Below are 26,989 nucleotides of genomic sequence, written 5' to 3'. Positions count from 1 at the left end.
AATAGATGAATAGATAGAAGATGAACAGCCTTATGGTCTGAAATGAGGAGAGGCAGACAAAAAGCTCAAGAGAATAAACATGTTGAATTTAGGAAGAAAACTGCCAGGTGATTTCACTGCCATTTCAGATACCTTAAGGGAAAGTGCAGCTCTTTAGAGTGACCCAGCTGGTTTGCCTCTGAGAATCCTCTTAAACATTGGTCCTGCCTTTCATGGATCAACTCCAAAAATAGAAGGGGAAGGAAAGATCTGCTCTTTTTAAACAGGAACAAACAGTGAGATGGTCTTGTACTTCCAAGGACAACCTGAAAGCAGGCAGCAAGCGCTCATCTTACTTTACCAAGTGGACAACACATTAGAGAGTCCAGAAGAGGGACAAAAGAAACTCCTGTCATTTTGGGACATTTTGTTTTGAAACATTTCCTTTCTGACCAGACATTTAACATTTTTCTATATCAAGTGGCTGCATATTCTGCAGTGGTCAGGGGCACAGAGTCTTCAGCTTCTATAAACTTCAGTGGCTATTAGCATGGTCTAAGTGCAAATGTGTGACTGAAGACATGACTGCTTTGCAGCCAGTCACGTGAGACACGAGTGGGCAGATTACATCAGTGTTCAGCTCTTAGAGGGGTTGAATTGTATGAAATGTGCTGGGAGACGCTGGCTTCTCTTCTTGCCTCTAGATTATGACACCACAAGAGAGAACAACTGTCCCAGAACTGGGACTTGGTCCCGCTGCAAATGTGGTGCAGTGGACCTACACATGCAGAGATGTAGGAGAAATAGGTGGGTGGTTGATGTGCAAATTCCACTATTTTTTGCATGCATTAAGTGTGTAATTACACTCACTTTATTTGCACATTATATCCTAAGTGACTAATGTATCAGCAAACCTCACAGATAAGATGGTGAATTTTAGCCATAATCTTCTCCTCAAAGTTTTCAGTTATTTGGGATCCTGTTATTTATTTCTTTTGCCTTCAGATATTTCTGCACAGACAGGAATTACAGGAATTTCCATGTTGGGTATAGAATTATCTAGACACAAGAGTTTTAAAATGATGAAAAATATTCATCATAAGAAAAAGAGTAATAAAAGACATCTCAAAAGGCAAATTATGATTCAAGCTTTCTGCCAAGACAGTTTTTACTGGTACACTTAGATAAGAAATGCCATATTTATATATGAAAAACTATAGCAGGTTCCTCTGCATAAAGGAATAATAAAATACCTGCCCAGACACAAACAAAGCAGCCTTTTTCTATTGAAAACATCCACCAGCACTAGTCTGGAGAACGAATATTAAGATTCATCATTGATATTGCTGGTTTGGAAGCATCCTTTCTGTCAAAAGGCTTTCAGTGACAGTTCACCAACATTGGTCTCCATCTTTTTCTTCATTGTCTCCCAAGGATATATTCCCTTTCGGGTGAAATGCACACAGACCTTTGAAGTCTACTGGCAAATCATCAACTGCACTATAATACAAGGGGTTTTCCAAGGGGGTAGCATTTTTTTGCAGAGTGTGCAGCCCCATGCCGGGGCACATGGACCCACTTTGGTAAAAGTTCCTTCCAGAAACTTTGGTGGAATTGCACATCATGTAATTCAAACTGAGGAAATTTAGGGACAGGTGCCCTCAGCTTTGAAAAGAGATGCCTCACAAATAGCATTCAGACATTAGAAAACCCAGGGACTCCAGAGGACTTCACAAAGCATAAAAGAAAGAAACATTAATACATTGTTTGGAGAAATCTGGTGCCAAAAAAAAAATGAGTAGATATTAAAAGCAAACATGAAAAAGAAATAACAGTTGTTTTGAAGAGTTGCTACAGCGCTAAGTGCTGGGGAGCTGTAAAACCTCCTCAGTCATTCTTTTTGCTTCATTTTCCTACATTGTTACTAATATCCAAGCTACTATAGTGATTTAATTTTACTTTATTGCACTGCTTTTCCAGCCCTTATGAGATAAACATTTCCGACAGTGTTGAAAATTGAGGTGACAACAATTTTCAAGACAGACCAGACACAGAGTATGAACTACACAAGTTATAAACAAAAAGGAGGAGGGGAAAAAAAGAAGTATATTTTGCATTCCTTGGAGTCAGCCCAAGGAAGAAGGAGTCCAGTTCTCACTGCTGAGAAGTATTTGAGACAGTGGGGAGTTGGCTCAGTGCATGACTATCCATAAATTTGTCTCCAAGACAAAACTGGCTTTCTGATTACATTAAACAAGAGGATGAATGACTTTGTGGTTCATGTCCTTGAACTGTGCTCAGGAGGATGACCAGTCTGAATCTCCTGGTTGACCTTCTACAGGGCACATTGAAAAGGCCTGCTTTGTGTAGGGAGGGTGTGTTATGACAAGCTAGTTTATTTAGTAGAGCTAAAGCCAGAGAGGCTTTCCTTCCCAGAAGAACTTCACATGGTATTGGCACACCTACCCTGCTTCCTGACACCCTGAAGGACAGAAACAGACAGATCATGTCATTCAGAGGTAGCTTGGTTTACTTTCTTACACTCTTCCACTGAACAGAATAGTCATGATCTCTCTCTAGTCCTCCTTTGTCTGTTTCTAAAAGGATAATTTCTTTCCCACTCCTTTTTCTTCCCCTTTGCATCTTCTTCTGCAATACTACATAATTTCTTATTGTTTACAATATCACATGCTAAAATATTTCAGCTACTATTATTTTTTATCTTGTTACCTTCTACTAAATCTCCTACTTCTTACTTTCAGGCACCAAACCATCCCCGACCCCCTTGTTTGCCATATGTTTTGTCAGCGTAACATTTGCTGGTAACACCACATCCTTTCAAGAGCATTTTGGGAAAGGAACAACAAGCAGGTTATTTTTGGTAGAGCACATTTTGTCACACCAGGGAAGAAGAGGTTACACTGCAAGGACAAATATTTCACGATATTTGGGAATACCAATCTGTTTAGGAGCTGTAACTGCAGGTGCAAAGAGAGCTCATGGCATCATCCACAGCAGGGTAGCAGAGAAAGCCTGTAGTGAATGATCCTACAGTGAGAAACTTTGATGACTTGGGCTCAAGCTGAGAAAAGTAGTTGTACTGAAATCATAAAATAAAGTCGAAAACAATATATCCTCCTACACAATTGTTCTCTCTGGGTAGTTTCTAAGTATTCTGAACAGGTCAGAATCTCTTTCGCTTGCAAGTGAGTCCCTATTGCTTTACATTAGCAGAGAATTTGGCCCTCTCTTTCACACAGGGATGGGTGATATTAAATCTAACACCTAATATCACTCTTGGTTGCACAGCAATAAATCTGAAGTTACTCTTTTGAGCTCAGAGTACTGAATGCAAATCCAACAGGTTTGTCTCACTTTTACAGGGAGATAATGGAAAATAAGCTGTGCTTTTGTGCATTAAGACCTGAAGTAACATACAGCAAAGTTACTAACTTTGGACATAAATTATTTGGATTATACAAATATAAGAAACTGAAATCTTCAGAGGCAAGGAGAGAAGAGTTAAGACACTGCCTGGAATTGCAATCTATTTTCTTTTCCCAGTAGAAGCTGCCCTAGACCTGATATACCAGCTGCTGTCTGATACATGTCTCCTGCCTCCCCATATGCTTCATGTATATGCTTGCATATCACTTTGCAGTCAGCCAGCAGCTTGAAAATGTCACAATGATACTTTGCTTGGTGACACCCCACACCCTCTGTGCTCATGATTGAATGTGTAGGTCCCAAATCTACTTATATGCACAAAAAAGCAGAACAAAGGGGGTGGTTTACAGCGAAATCCTTGAGCAGTGCTACAAGAGTGAGCTCTGGAGTGAGCCAATACAGATGGTTTCGCCTGCCTGTGGCCTGTAGGGACATAAGAGACATCACGATCGTGTTGTCAGATACTCTGCCCTTTACAGGCCATAGATTTTCACTGGCTGATTCACAGATTAATATCTTCAAGGCCACTCAGGCCACAGAATGATATTGAACTAATAACTTATGTTTGACTCATAAATCTTTCAGGAAGGTGTCTGTAAGATTTCAAGAAATAGAAAAATTCATCCTTTTTCTCAGTACTTTCTTCCAAATTTTGAGTGCCAAAAAATTGTCTCTTTTTTATCACTTGCATTGTTACAGAGTAATTGCACAATTGTTAACATTCATTAAAATTTACGAGATTCAAAACCTCTTTTAGTACCTGATTTTTGCTTCCCATTGAGATCCTTGTGAACAATAAACATCTTGCTCCTTGATCTTGCTTCTGGTAAGCTAGACAGAGGCATTTCTGCAGCAAGGCCTTGGCCTTGTATGAATCATGAACCTAATATACTTTAAGATATTTATCTTCCATGCTTTAAAGATGGAGAAGAGAAAGCGCTTCCATGCTGCTGCTTCTTGTTCTTCAAATGTAGACAGGACCACAGAAGTTAGCTCAAACCACCAGTTTCCAGAATAGATGAGGTCAGCCACGAGTTGTTCGTTGCAGACTTTCTACAAAGAACTACAGGTGATGAGAAGTTTTTGTAGAAGTGAAAAGACATATTTAGTTTCAAGGAGTCAAATCGCCTACCCAGGAATTTCAGCCAGTATATGAAAGGGAGCTAAAGTCCTTGTACAGTCAACAGAGGGAAATTAAATGACACCAAAGGCAAGTTAGCAAGCCTCAGAGACGTATTCCCATGCTCTCCTTCAACAGGTAACCTCTGTTTCTCCATGGGGTGATCAGATCCTCTCACACTCAGTGGGTTCCCACATGGAAACAGTGGAGCTCAGGGAAACACTAAAGTGAATCCAAGGAAATCCTGTACAGCAAACATTCTGCCTTCACAATGATTAATGCACTATTCAAAACAGATGCCTGATAGTGGAAAAATCAAAGAGGAACGAGTGCTAACCACAGCACTACGCCATGACCCCAGTGGAAGGTTGACTTCTCAGCAAAGAGTTATCAATATCTATCTGTAGCAAAGACATGAGTTAATGGTAAAGTAGACATGAACTTAATTCTCATTGTGCTTGTGTATATTTTACAAGGAGACAGACCATGTTGATATAATTTTTATACTGACATAAATTTTTTATTTTCTATATGTCAAACTAATGTGACTTCTAAATGGAGAAAAGCCCTTTATAGCTTAATATTGTAGGTGTATTTCTCTTTATAGATAATATTTGCAGTGCAAGATGTTTTTAAATCTTCTTTTCACCAGTGATCAAAAAACTCAGCATTTTCAACCTTTTCTGGCAGTACATTTTAGATGATGTTCTGTTCCTCTAAGGGATCCAAATAATAGGTGTCTGCCAGAAAATGGCAATTTTGCAATATCAGCTCGCTAGCAGAGTACAGAGAATTGTTAGAAACACATAATCAGAGAATCACAGAATAGCTGGGGTTGGAAGGAACCTCTGGAGATCATCCAGTCCAACCCCCCTGCCAAGGCAGGGTCACCTAGAGCACCTCATCCGGGTGGATTTTGAATGTCTCCAGAGAGGGAGGCTTCACAACCTCCCTGGGCAGCCTGTGCCAGCGCTCTGCCACCCTCAGTGTCAGGAAGTTCTTCCTCGTGTCAAGGTGGAACTTCTTGTGTTTGAGACCATGGCCATTGCTCCTCATCCTGTCACTGGTCACCACTGAAAAGAGTCTGGCACCATTCTCTTGACACCCAATTTTGAGATATTTATATGAGATGAGATATGATGAGATCCCCTCTCAGTCTCTTCTCCAGACTAGACAGGCCCAGCTCCTGCAGCCTCTCCTCTGACCCCACACTGGAGCAGAGGAAGGGTGTGAAGACCCCTCCCCCTGAGGAAAAAGGAGCAGCAGAGACAGCATGTGATGGACTGACCCCTACCACCATCCCCTGTCCCCCTGCGCCACTGGTGGGGAAAAGGGAGGGAAAATCAGAAGCGAAGCTGTGCCCTGGGAAGAAGGCAGGTGTGGGTAGGAGATGTTTTAAGATTTGGGTTTCTTTCTTATTGTCCTACTCTCATTTGTTTGGCAAGAAATTAATTCTTTTTTCCTAAGCCAGGTCTGTTTTGGCTGTGACAGTAACTGATGAGTGATCCCTCCCTGCCCTTAACTGACCCTCAAATCTTTCGTTATATTTTCTCTCCCCTGTCCACCTGAGGAGGGGAGGGCTGGATCAGGTTTGCTGAGCACCTGGGGTGGATCTAGGGCTAACCCACCACAGCTGGACATTTCAGAGGACATTTGAGAATTAGTTTTTGAAGTTAAAAAATGAAAAAAGCAGAAGATTGTGGCAGGTGAAATTCCAAATGGTGGAATATTGATAGAGAGTGTTAATTAACACAGTGTTTATTCATGCTACATAGTCCATGTAATCAGTTACACTTACTAAATGAGGATTTGATTGCCCACTATTCCAAAGCACACCAGCACTTTCCCATTGTAAAGACAGGGAATCTGCCCATTTGTATTTGCTAAGTACAAGCAGAATGGCCTCTGGGAGGAGCATGAAACAGTACCAGAATAGAAATAGGAAATTTAAATATTCATAGAAAAGCTGCAACATCCTTTATGTCTGGATCTCAGCAAAGAAGGGTGTTAGTTTTTTCTTAGGGGGGGAGAGAGAATTATTGAATGTGATGTAGTCCACTGCACCTAATTTTAGCCACAGAATGAATCACCTTCTGGAAACATCTATCTCCTCCTTTGACTCTGCAGGGAATGCAGAAGACTAGGATAGATTATGTGACTAATATCTCAAACATCAAATTTGCATAAAATGACACAAGCCCCTTATCTTTAGAAAGTTTCTTCAGTAGACTGCCTCATCGTAGAGTCTAATTAGGAAATTTAATTTGGGTGATGTTGTAGAGGAAGAGTCCTTATATGAATATTTATAGAAAGCCTTCAGTAATCAGAACAATCTTTCAGCATGCTTTCAACTTGTAACAAGACCTAATCATGTGCTTAATTTTAAGAGGAAACTTTGTGTTTTCTTAAATCTTGGTACCCATAAGGGCATTCTTCAGCGCTTCCCCAATAAAAGTTTGAGCTCCCAGAGACAAATCAGCAGTGTAGCACTGCGCTATGTAGCATTACTCCAGCTCCTATTTCAATGTTTGAAAAAATCTGACAAGATCCAGGGATCCTAAAGATTTCTGAGCTAAGTTCTTTCTCAAAACTTCCTGATACAAACCAATTCCATTCCTGAACTCTCCCTGTAACATTTTTTCGGCCTGACTTCACAAGGCAGAATTCATATTTATCTACCTCATAGAGAAAAGATATGTTTAGCTTATTCAGATATTTTCCTTGTAGTTTTGTTTATTGTTCTGGCTTATAACTTCCTGGGCAGCTCTTTGATTTAATAAGGAAGAAAACTATTTCCAAATAAAGCATTGCGTTTTTCATAGTGAAGTATATATATTTATCTCAGTTGAGTTTGGTCGTAGCTCACTTCAAGAAAGGAATAATCTCTATACACTGTCTTCCAGCATCTCACATTTCCCTTGCAGTTTAATGCCGACCATGTCTAACAGGAACACATGGACAATAAAATAGACCTGTGTGAGTGTTGCAGAACTGACAGTTGAAACCTTCAGCCACATTCATACATGTCATTTAAATTGGGTTTGAGGAAGTCCATGACATTGCACCCAGAGGGAAACATTTGGACTCTGCATTAAACCAAAACAAAACTCATTGTGCAATTTCGTCAGCAAAAGCATTCATTGTGTGTCCCAGTGCCTGAGTCGCTGTGAGAGTGAGCTGTTGCAGTTGGGCTTGTTGCCATCCCAGCATGTGAAGTTTGAGATTTTTTTGCTTTGTTTTGTTTCTTGCAGCTGTATATTCTCCTGCCAAGCATCAAAAATCTTGAAGTAGTGCCAATCAGATACAGCTGAATTGCCTTTACTGCAGTAAGAAAAATTATCAGCATGCAATTTATTATTAGAATAGACCATTCTAAATTTTTACTCCCATCACAGCAGACAGCTATATCCATTTTTGTATAAAAACTCACTCAGCACAAATAAAAGGACAGCAGATTAGCTGGCTTTAAAACCATATCCTATTTTCAGCTGGACTCACTGGAGAGTGGACTTCAAGGACAGCCATGTCCAGTGCATTTAGTTGCACTTGGGGAACTCTCTCTCTCCCACACCTTGTATAAAACCAGTAAAACAAACTTATCATCAGTGGCTTAGGAACCTCGCTTCAGTGAGATTAATATTTTATTATTTGAGAGAGCTACAATCACCCCTTTAGCAGGGGTAAGCAGAAAACAAAAAATTAGTTCTACTGTAGCTCTAAGTTTACCCCAGGGCTCTCTGGATCCTATACCAATGGTGTTTCAGGAATTGTTTAAAATAAGAATTAAAAGAAAGCAAAACAAACAAAAAACAGCCACCAACCAAAAAAAAGCAAAACCAATACTATCAACATAAAAGTATTGATGCTCTGCATGCAGGATATGGTAACCACTTGCCACTTTGGGAATTATCTCCAAGAGCCTAAGGATTTGCAAGAGTTACTGTCAGCAATCAGAGGAGAACACACCCTGAGGGACCTTGGGAGGACCAAGGTCTGTTCTAATCTCTTGTAAACCCTTTCTTCCCCCCAGAGTGCCAAGTTATTTCTGGGATTCTAATGAATTCTATTAGGATTGCTGACTGCATCTTCTAGTTGTTTAACTAATCACCTAAGTCTAAGGTTGCTTTAACTAAGCCGCCTAAGTCAGAAAACACAAACATCCTCAGGATAGCTCAAACAAGTTGCAGAATGAAAGAAAAACTTATTGGAGTTTAAGGTTGTTTTAAAATAAAACCAATTCAAGTTACATTACTTATGAGAAAAACGAAGTTCAGGCCTCCCTTGGGCTAATAATTTTGAGGAGTTATTTTTAAAGCAGTGATACGAGCAGTGCTAAACAACAAGGTCTTGGGGTCATCACACACATCCTTATGGAGCCCTAGTTTCATTCAGTGTAACTGTGACTTTACCACATGCCAGGTTTGTGCTCAGATACTGGGTTGAAACACTAAACTGCACTGGAGTATCTCAGAAGAGAAGGGAAGCACAAAGATTTTGCTCTTGCACTTATAGAAGAAAGTAATCTTGAACTAATGCCTTTTTCTCTGGAGAGAAAAGTACATGCAAGCTGAAAGAGCAAATTCATCAGTGTTATTATATTTTAGAAAATATCAGCCAATCTTGCTGTGTCTGTTTGGGTAAGTGTTGCTGCAAGGTGGGAAGCAGACCCAGGAATGGATTTTAAGCTTTGTTAGATGTAACCCAGTTACTTCATTGGCTGAAGCATCCACACTGTCATTAGAAAGATCTCTGCTTTGGATATGTCCCCTCTGTGCCTGATGCATCCAGGCTAGAAAAGGGTAGAAAGAGGCTGAAGCCTTTGCTAATGTAGAGGAGATCCAATCTCCCAGAGAGCTCAGGCTGAGACAAGCCCATCATTATGTTACACAAGGACAGGCCAGATGCTGTACTAGCAACCTTTGAGAGGATTTTCATCTGCACTTAAATAACCATGAAAGCAAAATTTAATACGTGGGTAACAAAACACAGCAGGCTCCACAATCATCAGAACTCTTGACTTTCTGGCCACTTTGCAGTTATCACAGAATCACAGAGTATGCTGTGTTGGAAGGATCATTGAGTCCAACTCCTGACCCTGCACAGCACCATCTCCAAGAGTCACACCATGTGCCCGAGAGCATTGTCCAAATGCTTCTTGAACTCTGTCAGGCTGGTGCTCTGACCTCTTCCATGGGGAGCTGTTCCAGTGCCTAACAACCCTCTGGGTGAAGAACATTTCTTTAATATCCAATCTAAACCTCCCCTGACAGAACTTCAGGCCATTCCCTTGGATCCTGTCACTGTCACCACAGAGAAGAGATCAGTGCCCGCCCCTCCTCTTCCCCTCAAGAGGAAGCTGTAACTGCAGTGAGGTCTCCCCTCAGTCTCACCCTCTCCAGGCTGAACAGACCAAGTGACCTCAGCCACTCCTCACATGGCTTCCCCTCAAGGCCCTTCACCACCTTTGTTGCCCTCCTTTGGATGTTCTTTGATATGCAGCAACTAAAAAAACCAGCTTATTGAAATTATGCTGCAGTAACACAGTCCCATCTATGTAAAGAAGAATAAAGGTTTGCAGTTGAACTGACGTTCTAACTACACCAGATCATCCCGGAATTATAACTTCCAGTGTTTAATTCTGCTTTTTGTGAGCAAGTCTTTCCTTTTGTTTTAAATTGCAGAATGATTCACTTTATTTTACTTATCATTCTGTTATTGTGTTATGAGAAGTCCATGTGCCAAAGCCTGCTCTGATTTCTTGAACTCAGCATGAACTGATAGTATGATTCACCCTCTCCACATCTACCCAGATGACATTACCACTGTTCCAAATATGCACTATCAAACTACATGTCAACATCCTGTTGGCTGGTCTAGAGTGTTGGACATTAGATTGGAGAGGAAGCAGTGGCTCCAAGACATTCTGCCTGATCTTTGGACATGATGATACTATAGAGTTACAAAGACTCTGCACCACGGTCCACTGAACTCTTGACCTTACACATCTTCCCTCCATTGTATCATTAAATGAACCACAGTTCATGGAAAGCCAAGAACCAGGCTACAGGGAAGATGAAGAGTCTCCTTATATTTCCTTTTCACAGAGAGATGGCACGTTTTGAGAAGTATTTGCATTGTAGTGACACTGGATGTTCACCTGAGCACAGACACAAATGGAAAAGAGCTTGGCCCAAATAAACTGACAGATTAAGTGGGGACCTTAAACAGGCACACTACATCCTTTAACTGCAAATGATTGTGCAATAAGGGAAAGCAGGGGATATACATGTTCCAGGGATAGGAATATATTCTGAAGGTTCAAGATTAAGTCAGAGGAGTGGTAAAAATAAAGCAAATGCCTGGGATATAAAGTAGGAAGGAGAGTTGATCTCTTATCTCCAGGGTAAACCCTTCTCTTTTGGCCTCGTATGAGGGTCAAGAACTTGTTCAGTGTTATGAATGCAGACAGAAAATTCCTTCTCTGTGCTCCAAGGATTTCACAATCTTGTTGCATTTAAAGTCACAGGCTGCATAGGTATCACATAAAACATGAGGTATACTAGCATCACAGTCCATCCTGGGCAATAAGTCTATATTGATCCCTTTTGCATCACAAAGGTTTCATTCTCCATGACATTACATCAGACCTGAGATGGTCCACACCGTCTATGGCCAGTATTCCTCGCCCTATCAGCACAAAAGTAAATGTGAAACAGAAAGGAAACAAGTCAGGGGGGAGAACACACCACAGGTTAACAAATAAATAACCTATTATTCCTCATAGAGATGGAGAGGAAGATAATCAGTAGAAAATAGTATTTCATGGGATATCCAGAGCCAAATGCTTTCCTATGAAGAATCCTTCCTTCAGGATTCAGCCTAGCAGTTAAATCTCTGCTTGTGTTGACCTGCACAAAGTCTTCAAAACCTAGGATTCCACCCAACCACACACAGCTCAGCAGCCTGGCATGTTTAAGACAGCCTGAAGTGTGTAGCCAGCAAAGGAGAGGAGAAAGCCAACACCACCTCTCCCACCAGCTGGCCAGGTGACTGTGGCACGCAGCCCAGTGGGACACACCACTGGCTCATCTGAATGTGACCACCAGTACTGTCATGAGGCCCATGCTGAGCTCACAGCCAGACACAACTGCTGCTACATCCTCTCCTCAAACCTCCAGATGATGGATCCAAACACCTTCTCTGAAGTTTGCAGGCTGTGCAGGGCGGGCAGTGAAGAACATTACTGATAGCTTTCCAGTCAGCCTCTTTCAATCTTGCCACTGCTTTTACAGGATGAGATTACAGATTTTGCATCATGTTTTGCCATGAAAATCCATCACAGAGAGGGATTTCTAGTGTGATGTCCTGTTGTTGTAAGGCATAACTTCCTGAAGAGAGCCTCTTTCCTTTGTTTTATTTATTTATTTTCCTTCAAGTGCAGCCCAAACCCTCCCTTCCTGTTGGGAACAACAGCTGCAGCATGCTGTATCAGCTTGCCAAGCCTGAATGACTGTGAAATATCATTTATCTTGGAGCAAGATAGCATCAAAGAGAACAACCATGTGGGCCTGACCATGCATTCATTACATAGCTGTGCTTAGGAGGAGTAGGATAAATTGCACTATCAGAGGCAAAAGAGGTCCCACTTCTGAGCTAACACTCTTGGACTCGAAAGCACTGTCACATCTGAAAGCACTACTGAGAAAAAAAGGGAATTTTCATTTCCTTACTCAGAAAAACATTTTTTCGAAGGTTGGAGATGCAAAAGTATTCACCAGGGGAGGAAAGCAATACTTCTTCTGTAGGTTAATGGGAACACCATGGCCTCAAGATCAAGTAATCGGCTGATGAAAACCACAGAGCTGACACACACATTTCCCACACATTTCCTAGCATACCTGTGTTATCCCACAGATGTGGTGAATCCTGTATGAATGCCACAGTCCTTAGACAAAAATTGTTTTCAGATACTCTTCTGTTATTTTCTTCCTTTAACCCTTTTGGGGAGCTTTTGTTTCTTGCCAGAAGCAACTGCTGTTTAAAGATTAGGAAAGTTCAGTCAAATTGAAAATTAATGATTAATCACACATTTTTCCCACCAGTGCTCCACTCCCATCTTTTGTTCTGGGTTCCCTTGGTGCCTTCTGTCCCCCAGGACCAGTTGGCTTATGCTGGGATGCTTTTTGTTTAGTGCCCAGTCTCAGGCTCCTCCGGAAGCGTGCTGGGCTGCATGGTGCTTCCCTTATCAACATCACATATTTCCCATTAATGACAAGTGGAAAAGGTCAGGCAGGTCTCTTTAATGGCCTGTTTGAGGGCAAACAACAGCTTTGGGAAATGGCTTTCTGATTTCTGGGAATCCCAGTCTATTCAATAAGCAAAGAAAGAAGTCCCAAGAAGATAACAAGGGGTTAAGGGGACTTTCCCATGTGGGTTTGGTTCTGCCAGAATCCTCTTATATAAACTTGGGCAAAACTTCCAGTGATTTTGGTGGTGGGAGAGTAGCTTTAATAAGAACACAGACAGATGCAGGAAGTGTTGCACAGATGCAGAGGGGTTAAGCACCCGGAGCAAATCATGCATGCCGTTTTCAGTAGTTTGCCACAGAATTCTTAAGAAGGACCAGACAACTGGCTCTAATGTAATAAAGGCATCACTACCACCATGCTTCAGTTCATCTGCAGCAGCTAAGTTCTCAACAGCAGTTCTGAAATTTCTTGGGGATCAAAGGATCATAGAATCATACAACGGTTTGGGTTAGATGACCTTAAAGATCATCTAGTTACAACCCTCCTGACATCTTCCACTAGACCAGGTTGCTCAAAGCCCACTCAACTTGTGCTCGATCAGGATGATGAAAGATTTAAATGTAAAAACATTGCATGACAACAATTCTCATGCCCCAGAACAGAAAGCCCCAATTTTACCTGAGCACATTGTATTTCTTACACAGAAGAAGCAGTAATCAAAAACATGCCCATCAGTATTTTCATAGAGAAGCTTTCGGGTGTAAATGAATGTCACGCTATAGAGCTGAAGCCAGTGGAGCAACGTCAGGAGTTTTTCCTATTATTTCACTGTCTTTGTTTTGTGCCTTGCTCTGCTCTATCACTAAATGTTCCAGAGCTCTCTACCATGAGCCCAGAGTGTGGAAATGCTGACTGAAGTAGTTTATTGCATCCATGCTCACAAACAAGCTGTTATTTGCCGTTGGCATGTAAATAAGTCACAGTTCTTTCCATCCTATAGCTGTTAAATAAATACTGTGAGCCAAGTTCACGGCACTGATTTCTTGTAGGAGGTCACTGAGATGATTTCACAGAAATATCCTGTGACAATTTTGCAAAACAGGATGGTCCCAGCCTGAATTTCATTACTCTGGCTTTTTCCACTTCCATCCTGATGGTTACTGTGTTTTTGCTGTTACAGGCAGGCTGTTAATTTATCCTGACTCCAGAACAGACACCAGGAAAATGGAAACTTTATCCATTCTCCTTAGTGTTTAAGGCATATGTATTAAAATTACTTGTATTCTGGTATGACCTAGAAATCCTAGTCCATGTCAACTACAGACTCTGTATGCACACTTACAAGAACTTCATGCCACTGACTGCAGTACAGCATGCAGACAGCCAAACAGATAGCTTTAAACGGCAGCTATATAAACAAGGCAGCTGGCAGCCTAGATCAGGCTGAAAAACTTGCAGTGGAGTATGAATAAATTCACCTCTGCAGACCAATAAATACATCTTATTTATAAATAACACCTGCCTGTACATTAAAATAAAATAACAAGACTAGGGAGACACCAGGTGTCTCATCTTTATCCTACCAATGGCAAACTGGGGCAGAGATTAAATGTTTTGCCAAAGGTGCCATAGGAAGCCTGAGTCAGAGCCATGACTGGAGCTACCTGTGCCTCAGCCTGTGCTGCAGCCACAGGTTCCTCCTTGTTGAGCAGTGTAGATTCATGGTATTTGCTGACATAACTACTCTGACCCAGTAAATGTCATCCTCAATTTTCACCTGTTAAAAGGACAGAATCAGTCAGACTGTGAGTGTTAAGGGGGATGCTGGGCAATGAAAATTGGAAGTCCTACTTTCAATCTTACGCACTAATGGTAGACATTTTAGGAAAGGGAGTCAGCAGCAAGTTTTGCACTTAACAGGAATAACATCAACAGCAGTGGATAGGGGTTTGGGAAGTGGATTTAATAGGTGAGTCTGGATTTGGCTAAGAATGAAAAGAGCATTTTCTTTCCACTGGTTGCTGGCTAATAAAAGCAAAGGGGTGGAATACATCCAACTTGCAAAACTTGAATACAGTTACTGCTATCTGCAAATGGGTGCCCCTCCCCGCTCATGTGAGCTACACAGGCAAAAGAGAATGACACATGTGCTGTTTCCTTTTCCAGTTGTAAAGGGGTCAGGAGCCAGGCAAGGAGAGCCTGAACAAGAGGAGCATTTTCCTGGGTTCTTCCAGCTGTTCTGCTCAATCCCGCCGTCAGTTCTGAGCAGGGAAGAGAGACTGTCAACACAAATAAGGCATTTTTCAAAGGCGTAAATTATGAGTTCCCAAAACAATGCGACATCTCAACCACGTGAGTACCCTTACCCCCCCCCCCCCCTTACAATAAGAGTGGGTTTATCAGTCTGTCGCTGAAGGAAAAGATTGTCTAATGCATTTCATATGGGGGAGAAAAAGAAAAAAAGGAATGCCTGAGACCGATCCTGAAGGAAAGAAGTTGTGAAGAAACTGTTTTCTTTCTTAATTCTTTGTGTTTGTGTGTGCGCGTGTGTGAGTGAAGAACTGAAACAGGCTCTGCAAACTCCGGTTCCTGAATAGGACCGAGAAAAGTTAGTAACATTTCCGCCTAAACCCCAGCTTAGAAAAGCTTCATTTGAATGTTTTTCCCTCCCCCCGCCTTCAGGAATGAAGTTATAGAGCATTTTGAAAGCGTAGTGACGCTTTTCTAAGATAGTAATGGTGCTGCTCAACTTGCGTTTAGAGTCTCAAGCTGTCTGTGTGTAACATGAGACGCAAGCCACAAACTGGCAGTCTATATTTAAAGCCACAATGTGTTTCTGCTCCTGGAAATTTAGAAACATGGGCTTAAGGACAAGCAAATTAGTTTTTCAGCAAGAGAGGGTACAGGAGGGCAAGTCCTCTGTTTGCATAACTCCACATATTTCAGTAAATTTTAAGAAAGAGAATTTGGCCCGAACAGTCAAGTGAGAGGCTCAGCTGCAGTATGGTAGTATTCATTTTGGGACAGTATTAAAAAGAAAGGTGAGGGAAAGGGGGTGGATTATGATTTGATAAGCTGAAAAAACTCTTGAGTTTTTGGTGCTGCAATATATCTTTTTTATTTTTTTCCTTATGGTTTTGTGTGATCTTTCCTGTTTTAATTCAAGAAAGTATGTTTGTTTTATTTTTAATAAATAAACTGCCAATAGCAGAATTATTTATCATACCATGGTATCAGTAATGAAGGCAGAAAGTACAGACACCACTGCTGGGAGCAACCTGCAGTCCAGGGTTTGATCAGGATACTTCTGTAAGGATACTTTTTCTGTATGGCTGTAGACATTGACAATGTTTCCCAAGCTTTGAATGAGGCAGGCTGATCCAGCAGAAAAGACACAGCAAGCAGAACCTCTGTAATCTCAACCAGCAGTTTCCAGTTACTCTTTAGTCCTTTTTGCGAGTTCTAACCAACAAGAAATATTAGATGCTACCTTTATATTTTATTCTACTTCATTCTGCAGTTCAGAATATTATAGCTTGTTTTCAATTGCAGCTTGTTTTCTGCTATAGACAGGAAAGATACAGGCAGGCTAATTCAGGATTCTGAGAGCTTGGGTTTGGAAGAGCTTGAGTAAATTACTGCTATTTCTGCTCTCCAAGCGTGTCCGGGAGGGTGGTCATGACTCACTGAGGTTCTTCTTGTGTATTGTGAAATACCAACAAGGGTCCAGAGCCAATCTTGTTTATTTAGTGACAGGCTTGGCCAAGTGACATATGCAGGATCGTCTCTACAGTCCTGAATACGTTAAAAACCACTTCTCTGGCAGACCCAGGTTGTCAGACCCCACAGAAGGCCCTAGGGGAAAACCAGATAAGGAGCTAGTGCCCCAAGGGGCCTTTTGTCTGTTCATAATGAAAAAAGGCGGATGCACCAGGTTCTCTTGTTTTTCTCCAAAATGTGGACAGGAATTCTCAACTTGAACTATTTTAAGATCATATGACTCTCTGTGAAAATAAATGGCTTGCAATCCGGCTAGAAGAAGTATTCTGGCTGAAAAATAGTTACAATATATTCTTGTCTTTAGTTGTTGGGGTTTTTTGTTGTTTTTTTTTTTTAATTAGATGGATCCAATTTATAGATTAAGAACAAAAGTTAGAGGTGAGTCTGATAATACCATATTTCTGTATAATGCAAGCTTGGTGCATTGATAATGGTTGAGGTTTTGAGGGAAGGTCTTTGGGAAAAGGGTCTTACTGCCTAGTAAAATTCCTGCTCTTTTTGCAGGAAACAAGACAAGAAACAATTGAAAGTTCAGTGTATTGACAGGCACTGCGCAGCATGGACAGCAGATGTTTGCCAGAGAGGCAGAATAATTGGGAAAACAAATTTGCTTCATAGCCACAGTGAAAATCTTAGAGACGGGTGTGAAAACGCATAAAAAAATCATCAAAAACTTCTGACTTTACTGAACATATTAATTCTTTGCTGAATACCTGCAGGTGAGCCCACAGAGCAGCTGCCAACTGACTCAACAGTGTTAAGTTACCTATTGCTCATGTTCTTTGCTTATCTCCTTGTATTCACTCACAGCTGATAAGAAATTTTTATTCATTCTATAAATGCAGTATGATCCTGTCAATCCAGTGGGGACCAGACTACTGTTTCAGATTTGAAGTATTCAACTCTGTGAACACTGTAAATGTATTCTGCCTCCATATGGGGATGCCCCACTGTCTCACCTTGGGCACTTCCCATGCCCAGCTCAGATATCCACCAGATATCTGGGTGGGCTCTCTGTACACATAACAGAGGCCAGGGAGACAGTAACTCTGTGATGCATTTGCTTCCTGCTCAGATGTACAAGCAGTAGCTGCCTGACTTACTATGAAACCTGAGGACCTCCACAGGTCTGGCAATCTCAATTCAGCTGGCAGCGTTTGCCCTCTTCCTTTTAGACAGCAGTGACCCTATTTTGAGGCAGCGGGACAGCTCAAATGAGGTGAAGGACTAGGACAATAAACGTCACCAGGTCAAAGGTTCAACCTGGGGAGGCAGTGATCCATGCAAAACCATCTTTATGGGTGAAACGTGTCCATCGCCTTGGAGAAGGTGCTCTGCAATTGACAGGATTTAATCTGTACCTAGCAGGCTGGGAATGTTTGTCTGGGGCCTCTCATACTTCAAATGCCAGCTGCCAAAGGAGTTAGTGGTTAAGGAGAGCAGTTTGTGGAGGCTTCTCTTCCTCCTCACCCATCAACAAATAAGGTCCTTCTGGGTGGATAGGGAAGCAGTGTGATGTGTTCAGTGAAGAAGACTTGGCCCAAAACCAAACCAAGAAGTAAGGCTGGTCCTCAGGCCATGCCCCAGCTGCAGAGGGAGGAAGAGGGTGAGGAACAGTGTGAAGTAAAGCCAGCCTTCTGAGCTGTGTGCACTCCATCTGCATTGCCAGCTGTCCTCCAGCAGTAACCCAGGCACTGCCCTGCTCAGGGGAGCAGTCTGGTGCTGCCTCTGTTTTACAAGCAGGAGGTCTCAGCTCCATCAGGCTAAGCTTCTCCACCTGCCCCAATGAAACCTACAGCTTCTGGCAAAATGAGTCATGTGTGGGTGGGCTGTCCCCTCAGAGAGGCTGAGACCTTGCAAAGGTGGCCTCAGACAAAGGCAGAGTGACTTATAGTTGTGAATGGGGAGCGTGGTTCTGAGAACAGCCTTGCCCCATCTTAACTCATGATGAGATATATTTCGGTGCTGCAGACTGGTCCTTTACATGTTCCTGGAGCAATACCACTTGCCTTTCACACATGACCTGTGAAAAGTCTTGAATGAACCCTGTAGGCTTTTAATTATATTATTCACGCCTTGGCAATATATGTGATTTCATTGCCCTTAATCAACAGAAGTGCTTGCCTGTGACAGTAAGTGATAAACTAAAACAGAGGTATTGATTATGAAAATCTGGTCTTCACTGGTAAACCTGTGAGCATTTATATACAAGGAAACCTACAGATTATAATAAGCTCTCATTTTTAGCACAGAAATCTCAAAACATATCCCACAAGCATTTATGTAAATTGAAAGTCTCTGCTTGTATGTTTGTTTCCCACCACTGTGCATACGAATTGGAAAATTTGGCTTTATACCCCAGGGCTATCCTGACACCCTCACCATCTGACATATTTATGTGAAAGCCTGGGAATTGAAAGGCTCAGAATGCACCTGAAATTTCAGTAATTAACAGCAGAAATGTTGGCAAACCACTGAACTGGAGAGAATAGGGAGGATGTCGACCCAAATAGGAGTCTGCTGATTTAAAATACGCAATTTTCAGCATTGCTGGGCATCATTTAAAAAAAAAAAATTTACACAGTAGATGTTAAAGATCCAGGTTATGGCTAGTTGTGTGCTTAAGCCTGTTAATATTACAGAATTATGCAGTGTCTGCATCTCATTGCTGATACTGCTGCACCTTTCTTTCTAGGCTCTTGTGTAATATACCCTGTAGCCATCACTGCTCAAATGACTGAGTCCAATCAGCAAAGTCTTTTGTGAAACAGGCTTTCAGGACTGCATTCTCTAATGAATGTCTGTTTGTGTGTGTGCTCTGTGCAGTGCCTGTCTCTATTGTCAGGGAGGGATTAGTATTCCTATAGCATAGAGAAATTCACGCCAACAGAGGGATCTGATTGTGCTAGGTGCTGTACAGTCACCTCTTCTTCAAAAGGCTGGCAAAAAGGAGAGATTACAGGTGGGAGAGAAATGGCTGCTCTCCATAGACACTGCTGGGGAGTCAGCTTTTAGCTGGGAAAAGCTGGGGAGGTAGGAGTTGGTTTGATTCCAGTAGATCCACTGGGGCAACAGCTCTTTGCTTCCCACTCCCTAATTTTTTAATGCATGCTCAGGAAAAAAAACATAGCTCAGAAGACATTTAGCAACTGCCCTGTTTGTTTCCCACAGAAAGACCAGAAAACTTTTGAAAACAGCATTTGGCATAAGTAGGAACTTTGTTTACAATTTTTTGCTTCTCATACAAGTTGTGATAGAAAATGCATGAAAAACCCAGATGCCACAGTGACAAAAAAGTAAGAACACCTTAGGAGGGCAAGTATTGGGGCAGTAGACAATTGTGTTTTACTTACTTAATTTCCTAAGTCAGATGCATTTGACAGCATTACCCCAGTAATGAGTCAATGAAAAATTCACCAGCTGCTAAGCATTCTGAAAAACTACTCGGAGAATGGAGAAAAGTGTCACTTGGAGAAATCAGGTTTGGATTGCCAACAATTTATGGACACGAATGGAGGAAAGGCCTCTCTTCTCTGGGTAATTTATTTGTAACTGATAACTCAACTGCAGCAAGTAACAATACTGCAATGCTATAACAACAGACATGCAGCTCATAATTTGTAGCTGAAATAAGGTCTGGACTCCTTTGTTTCTCCAAGAGTCAGCATGATCTAATTCACACCAGATTCCTATCTCTGCTATGTTAGCATGGAAATCAAACACATTGCCTGTGCTATGCTGTTTCCTTATTGCAGATGTACCTTGCACGTGTAGTTTCACCAATGAGACAGCTGGCTAAGTGATTTTCCTCTTAATTAATCATCTCATATGCAAAGGAAGCCAGTTTCTCATATCTTCTTCTCTTCTGACATATGTTTCACCACAGGGTTCTTCCTGATGAAGCAGAAAACTTCACTTAAAATCTCAATGGGTTAAACTTGTTCTGCTGCATTGGAGTTTTAAAGTGGCTTTTTTTCCTTTCCTCTGCCTCCCTTTTTCATCTTAAGAGGGGAAAAAAAGTCGGTTACTTCATGAGGGTCTTTACCTCTTTCTTCTTCAGATAAGTCCTGAAACAGAGTTAAGCTTTTTATCAGTAAGTTGCAGGGGGGTTTTTGAACACACCCTGAGACAGTTCTTTGTTATTGTGAGTGATAAATGCCTATTTTACTGGGGACTGCATGTTTAAAGTATCTAGTTTTATGAGGCAGTCCACACCATAAAGAACATATGTGACAAGGTCACAGCCATGCAGAATCAGACATCAAATCCTTACATATGTGTAGGTGTTTAGAGTTGCAAGCAGAGACTCTTTCAGTAATACCAAACCTAGAAAACGAGTTTGAATTCTGTCTGTACAGACACATATGCACGCCCAGAGTGTATGTGTATACAATATACCAGATATCTGTATGCATACATATACAAGGACACACATATTTATACACACCACCCTTTCCACTACTTTTATGGCTTTATTTGTTCAGATTTATATCCCTCTTCTAGCTCATCTGTGCTGGGAGAATTTGGTAGCTGCATCTTTAGGACACTTTTCTAGAAACACTGATAAGATTAGTATATTCATACTGAAATTATTCTTTAAAAAAAACTAAACCCCTTTGGAAGCACTCATATTATGTAATTCTGTGTCCCACTCAAACAGCTGAGAAGATTCATTTTTACTGGAATGGATTTTACAGAATTGTTATTCCAGTTTAACTTAGGCAAACTTCTCTGCTCTTCAGCTCATTTCCTTTGAAAAGTGTTCTCACTAACACAAAAGCAAGACGCTTCTTGTCTACTAATTGGATGTTTCAAAAATTTCAGTCACTTAAGAAGGAATGAAAAAGTGGGTCTTGATGGCTGACTTTAGATAAACCAAATAATTCTTAAGTAAAACAAATAGCCCACGAATCACTTAACACAAAGTGTTAAATCACAAAACACAAGTGATTGAAGAGTTACATGTATGAATTAATAGAGGGAAAAAATATTCCTAGTGGATTGTGAAGAGTTACCATAAAAATGTAGTAATCCAAGAGTTCAGGAAACTTGTGTACATATTCAAAAATCCTGATGTTTAAAATGACATGCTGGATTTTTATATTTTATTTCTGTCTTCTATGATATATTGTTGAATTCTGCTTTCAAGATTTTCATAGCATGTATTAGGGCTAGAAATTTACCAGTTTATTATGAAACAGTCGAGTCTTTTATTTCCTGAAACTTCTATGACCAGCACTCATGAGCTAGCTGAGATTGTTCTTCTAACTATCAATGCTTCATTCAAGTGTAATGAGCACAGTTCCAGTCCCATCCAACAAAGCAAGCAGGAAATTAAATCCTTGATGTATCTGTGGCCTCTCTCACACCTGCTCTCTCATGTTGTCTAGTTGAGATATCCTCTGCACCTCCTAATCCCACCTGTCTGTCCCGTTCTCAGCCCACAAGTAAATGGTCATATCTGAACATACAAAAGACACAGGTCCCAGCTGATAAATGCCATTTCCCCACTTCTCTCAAGGACCTTCCACAGTTCTGCCAGTGGGAAGGAAGAAAAGAACAGGACAGGAAGACATAGATCTTTCCCTGTCACCATCTGGGCTGAGGCTTTGTTTCCTCTGGGACTTGCCCCTACTTCCACTCTCTCCCCCTCTTCTCCATTGATTTCTCTTTGCTCTCTCATCTTCACAGCTTGCTACGAAACAACACCTCCCCTCTCCAGATCTTTCCTCTCATCACATAGCAATTTTTATTTACAACTGGGACATGCTTTTTACATTCTGGATCACACGACTGGGAGAGACGATTATTGTCTGTCTCTTTTGAATTTCCATAATTACGTCAATGGCCTTCGAGTTTTGGACTCTGTTGCATAAAAATCCAGTTTTGCCTTTATGAACTCATAGAGAAATTTTATTTTAGTTTAGAGAAGCCTATGCTACCAGTTACTAAGGGCAGTTAAGCCCTTGGTGCAAATAGGGGCTATACACAGGATGAGGCTGTATCTCTCTCTACAGAAAACCCTGAATAAAGTGCTGAGTACACCAGGAACCAAATCTCCAGTTGGGAACCCCTTTTCAGCTTCCCCTTTGCTTTGGGGAAAAAGGGGTTTTTTCACTCTTCTACAAAACCACACAGTGTGGTCTGAACACTCTGTCACTTTTCCTGTCACTCATCCTATCCCTGCTCCAGTCATGAAGAAGAGTGAACAGCTTCTGCTAACATCACCAAGGCCAAGAAGAACACCACCAGGTCAGGGAGAAGAAGGCCAGGTTGGCTGGGGCTTTGAGCAACATGGTCTAGTGGAAGATGCCGCTGATCATGGGGGTGTGGTTTGAAACAGATGATCTTTAAGGTCCCTTCCAACCCAATCCTTTCTATGATTATATGATTCAAAGGGTGCTTGGTAGGTCCTTCTCGTGAAGGCTGTGTACTCCTAATGTGAAGAAACAAATTATTTTGAAACCTTGCTGTGCCTTTGGCACGTTACCATCTCCCACTTAGAGCTGTCTATTCCTCATATCTAGAGCTCAAGCAATGGTTAGTGTGACTGGACCCATGAACATCCTCAAAAAAATGAAAAATACCCTTCTATCTCACCTTTTTTATAACTGAATGGATCTGGTTCCTCGAAACACCTTTCCTCAAGTTAACCATCCCACATCCTGACGCAAGAACCCAGATCTGATTTCTACTTGCTGTACAGGGGACAATTTGAACTTCAAATCCAAGCCATTACCACAAGGGTAGTGATGCATGCTAACTTGGCATGGCGAGAGATGGAAAAGATGGTGTTGCTCAGCCCTCAAAAGAAGCCGGTTTTTTTCAAAGCCTTGGTTATCTAAGTCTTTCCTCTGTTTCCAGGTCTCCAATTAATGTCTCCTTCCTACTTATGGTTAATAGCAAGCTTTCCTTTCACATCCTTTCCATTTCCTCTTGACAAAATACAGTCTTCATTGCAAAAGTGTATCCTTTTTATTTTGTTTAGTCTGCAAATTTATCAGGACAGAATGATCTCTCCTTCTATCTCCTTTCTAAACAAAAATCACCAAATAATTATTTGACACTTTGGTGCTCATGTGGCACTGACTACATCTGTCTTCTCAAGCTACCTCACCAAGTTGCTGATTCTGGACAGAGATTTCAGCCTCCTGAAGTATGAGGATAAAATGCAAAAAACAACCTTCAGTATGACATCAACTGGTAATGCATATCAAGCTGAAAGGATTTAGGGGTTTCTCCTTGAAAATATTTTTCCCCTAAACACATTTTTTTGTATTCTCTGAGATAGTCTCTGGACTGTGGAGATCAAAGCAAGCTGGAAATCCAGCAGAGTTTTTAAGTGCATTAAAGGTACAGTGTTTCAAAGCCACATGCCTGAACATTTAAGCACCATGGAAGAAATGGAGTAGCAGGTGGTAATACATGTAAACATGATTGTTATAATCTTAATACTTTACAATTTGTCAAAGCCTAACTGTGTGACAAAGAGCCAAAATAAAGGATGCTGTGTGCACATGCAGACACACAGGAGAGCATAAAACCCAAGGACACCAGCCAGCTTTGGGTTTTCCCTTTCAGCCACATTTTTGATCTTGGAAGTCATTTACAGTAATAAGGATGTAGATTTACCAGACTTATGTGGAACCTGGCAAATCTGAGCATGGAGTGAGTGCTTCTTGGGAGATTTGAATACAGAAACATAATTCTCTGCTGCACTTCTTTTTTGCAGAGGTAAAGAGTATAAAATGCCATCCACCATAGAGCAGTGGCATATTGTGAATGTCTGTGTATTGTGAATATATATAGAGAGACACAGTCTATAATGTTCCTCACTTAGCAACTGAGACATTATAGAAATATTTTCAGATGCTTTCACAGAGCCAAAGTGAGACAAAATGAGACTACTTTTCTTTTTATTACTCCTAAAGAAATGAGAAAATATCAAACAAGTGGTGCCCGCCAGATCCAACCCCTTTCCTACCATAAGTTTTGGTACATGTTTTCTGTACAGCTGTAGCTGTAAACAGAAGGCTTCATCACCTGAGATCACCTGAGGTCCTGGCCTGTAAACAAATAGTCAGCCATTTCTGTGTCCTTCCCATTTCTGCATTTTCTTGGGAAATGCCTTCCTTACTGCAAGCTGCCATTACAGTGCTGAAATCAGTGTTGTTGAGGTCCTTGTACCCTGGAACTTGAGATTGCTCATATTGATTTTATTGGACTTTGTATCAGAATTTGCTGATTTCAGATCTTAAGTTTTTAATACTGCTCTGCTTCAAATGCCTTGGTTTCATTCACAGCAGCCTCATCTACTATCAACACAGATTTTAATGAAGGCAAAGTGATTTATCAATGGTAACTAGACCTCTTGTAGGAAACACTATTGAAGACAGGGGGTAGTGGGAAGCAAATAAAGATAAACTGATCCTGTATGCTCCTAAAGAAAACTTCCTGCTGATTCAAGGTTCTTGCACATTAAGAAAAGATGTGGCTCCTGAGCTCATTCTCCCTGTGGAATAATGATCCATAAGGGACTCTTTGTACCAAGGAGGAGTAAATCACCCCTCCTGCTTTTGGCAGGCAGGAACGTAACTGGGGAGATAAATGCTTTTACATTTCTCTGAACTTTGCTTTTGCTCCTGGGGTAAAAGATTTCCCCTTCTGGAATCCATTAAAATCTGTGAATCTCAGACAAAGACCCTTCTTCCTCCTCCCATGGTCTGTGTGATATACTTAATCTCTACATCCTGGGGACATAACCATTTGTGAGCTGGAAACAGAGCATAAGCTGAGCCCTTCTTCTCTTGAGGTACCTCCTCTGGCTTCCTTTGCTTGCAATGAATGAAACCTTTCATTTCAGCGCCTCTGACTTGTGTCAGAAGATTTGTGACTGACTGGAGCAAAAATGGGGTGGCAGAGAGGGATGAAACTCTTTAAAATGTGGCTTTGCTAAATAAGTAAAGATCAGCTTTAAACACAGGGGAGAAAGCGAGATGAGGTACAGCTGAATGACACTGTTTTAAAGAAAAAAATGCAGCCTGGACTTTTCGTCCCTATTCCTCTCCATGACATGCATTTCCTTTAAGGAAAAGGTCATGCCTTCTTTCCCAGGCTGCTACAAGCCTTCCCCAGACAGGAAGCATATCCTGTGTCCTGTTTTCTCCAGAGTCCAGTAGCAGAGCAGATGGGAGCGTAACTTCCACGTTGCTGCTGCCACTGTGCTGCTTTTAAGTGATCTGAGTACCAAATCTCTGGGTGAATCTTCCCCCCTCTCAACCGTGGTGCAGCCCCAGGGCCTTGCAGAGCTGGCAGCTGCTGGAGATGGCCAGAGGGAGAAATACAAGCTCCTCCCTTTGGAGGTCTGGATGGCTATTTTTGTCAGATATGAAACTGCAGCAGTCATTGGGGGGAGATGTGGGAGGGGGAAAAGCACGTTCTGTATTTAAAGTTTGTATCTGTGATTTATTCCGGAAGAGAGGGGCATATTTTCCTCATTGAATGAGAAAAAGAGATTTGGAAACTGCAACATACAGCAAATGCCATTTTCCACCCAAGCAATTTCCTTCACAGCTCACACCTAAGAAGTTGTCTAACCCTAGGGGATCAACCCTCCCGAGTCACGCCCTGCTGCCTGCAGCGCAGAGCAATGTCCAGTACTTTTGGGTGGCTGAGGGAAGTCTGCAAGGGAAATACTGATAAATGTGGGTGTTCAGTTTTGCAATTGATTTTGTTTTCCATTATTTGGCACTTTAAGGCACCAGCTTGCTGTCTGTGGACATGAGCATCCATATTCCTAAGAGGATCACTTCCTCCCACTCCCCGCTCCACTGAAAATATCCTGGGTGAGAGGAGATGTAGCAAGAAATGCAAATTCTGTCCATTAACAGAAGCAAAGCCATGGCACGCCAGCTGTGGCCAAGGGTCATATGTCTCTCCAGACTCCCACGGCCACACACATCTCTCTTTTCCATTCCCCAGCCTTGCTGGGATATTTCCAATCCATCTTCTAGATAATGGGATTTGGTACCGATTTTCCCCATCCTTTGTTTCACTGCCATTGCACAATGAAGTGATGCTGTGGCATGACCAGAGCTGCCTGTGTGTCTCCCTTGGCCCTCACCAGCTGTTAGGTTACACAAGTATTAAGGCAAAGAGACTTTCTTTCCTGGGGACATTGCCACTTCTACCCACCTGCTACAGAATCCATGACAAGTGATGGCCAGTGCAGGTTTGATCCTGATGGTGCTGGGTATTCTTGACTAAGCAGGACTTAAAAGCTTTTTCATCTCTGCCCATGAAAGTGCTGCACTGAGCATGGAGCTGATGGTCTGTCTAACCCACTAGAGCCAGTAGCAGATGCTAAATGGAGAGTTAAAGCACAGGGCAACAATCAAGGGATCTGAGGAATGGG

At 41.7% G+C, this 26,989-nt stretch overlaps 1 protein-coding gene across 1 annotated transcript in view; it reads left to right on the top strand.

Annotated features, from left to right (window-relative positions):
* Window positions 1-14,974: 14,974 nt before the first annotated feature.
* GYPC (glycophorin C (Gerbich blood group)) overlaps window positions 14,975-26,989 on the top strand; it is a 33,185-nt gene continuing 21,170 nt past the window's right edge. Inside the window, exon 1 of the mRNA XM_082285208.1 lies at window positions 14,975-15,147. Coding sequence (XP_082141334.1) covers window positions 15,114-15,147 — 34 coding nt within the window. The 5' untranslated portion in view covers window positions 14,975-15,113. The remainder of the gene's footprint in view (window positions 15,148-26,989) is intronic.

Source organism: Coloeus monedula (assembly GCF_965178545.1).
Source record: "Coloeus monedula genome assembly, chromosome: 7".
Lineage (NCBI taxonomy): Eukaryota > Metazoa > Chordata > Aves > Passeriformes > Corvidae > Coloeus > Coloeus monedula.
The sequence above is the reverse complement of the archived record's forward strand: the minus strand, read 5'-3'. Positions and strand labels throughout refer to the sequence as shown.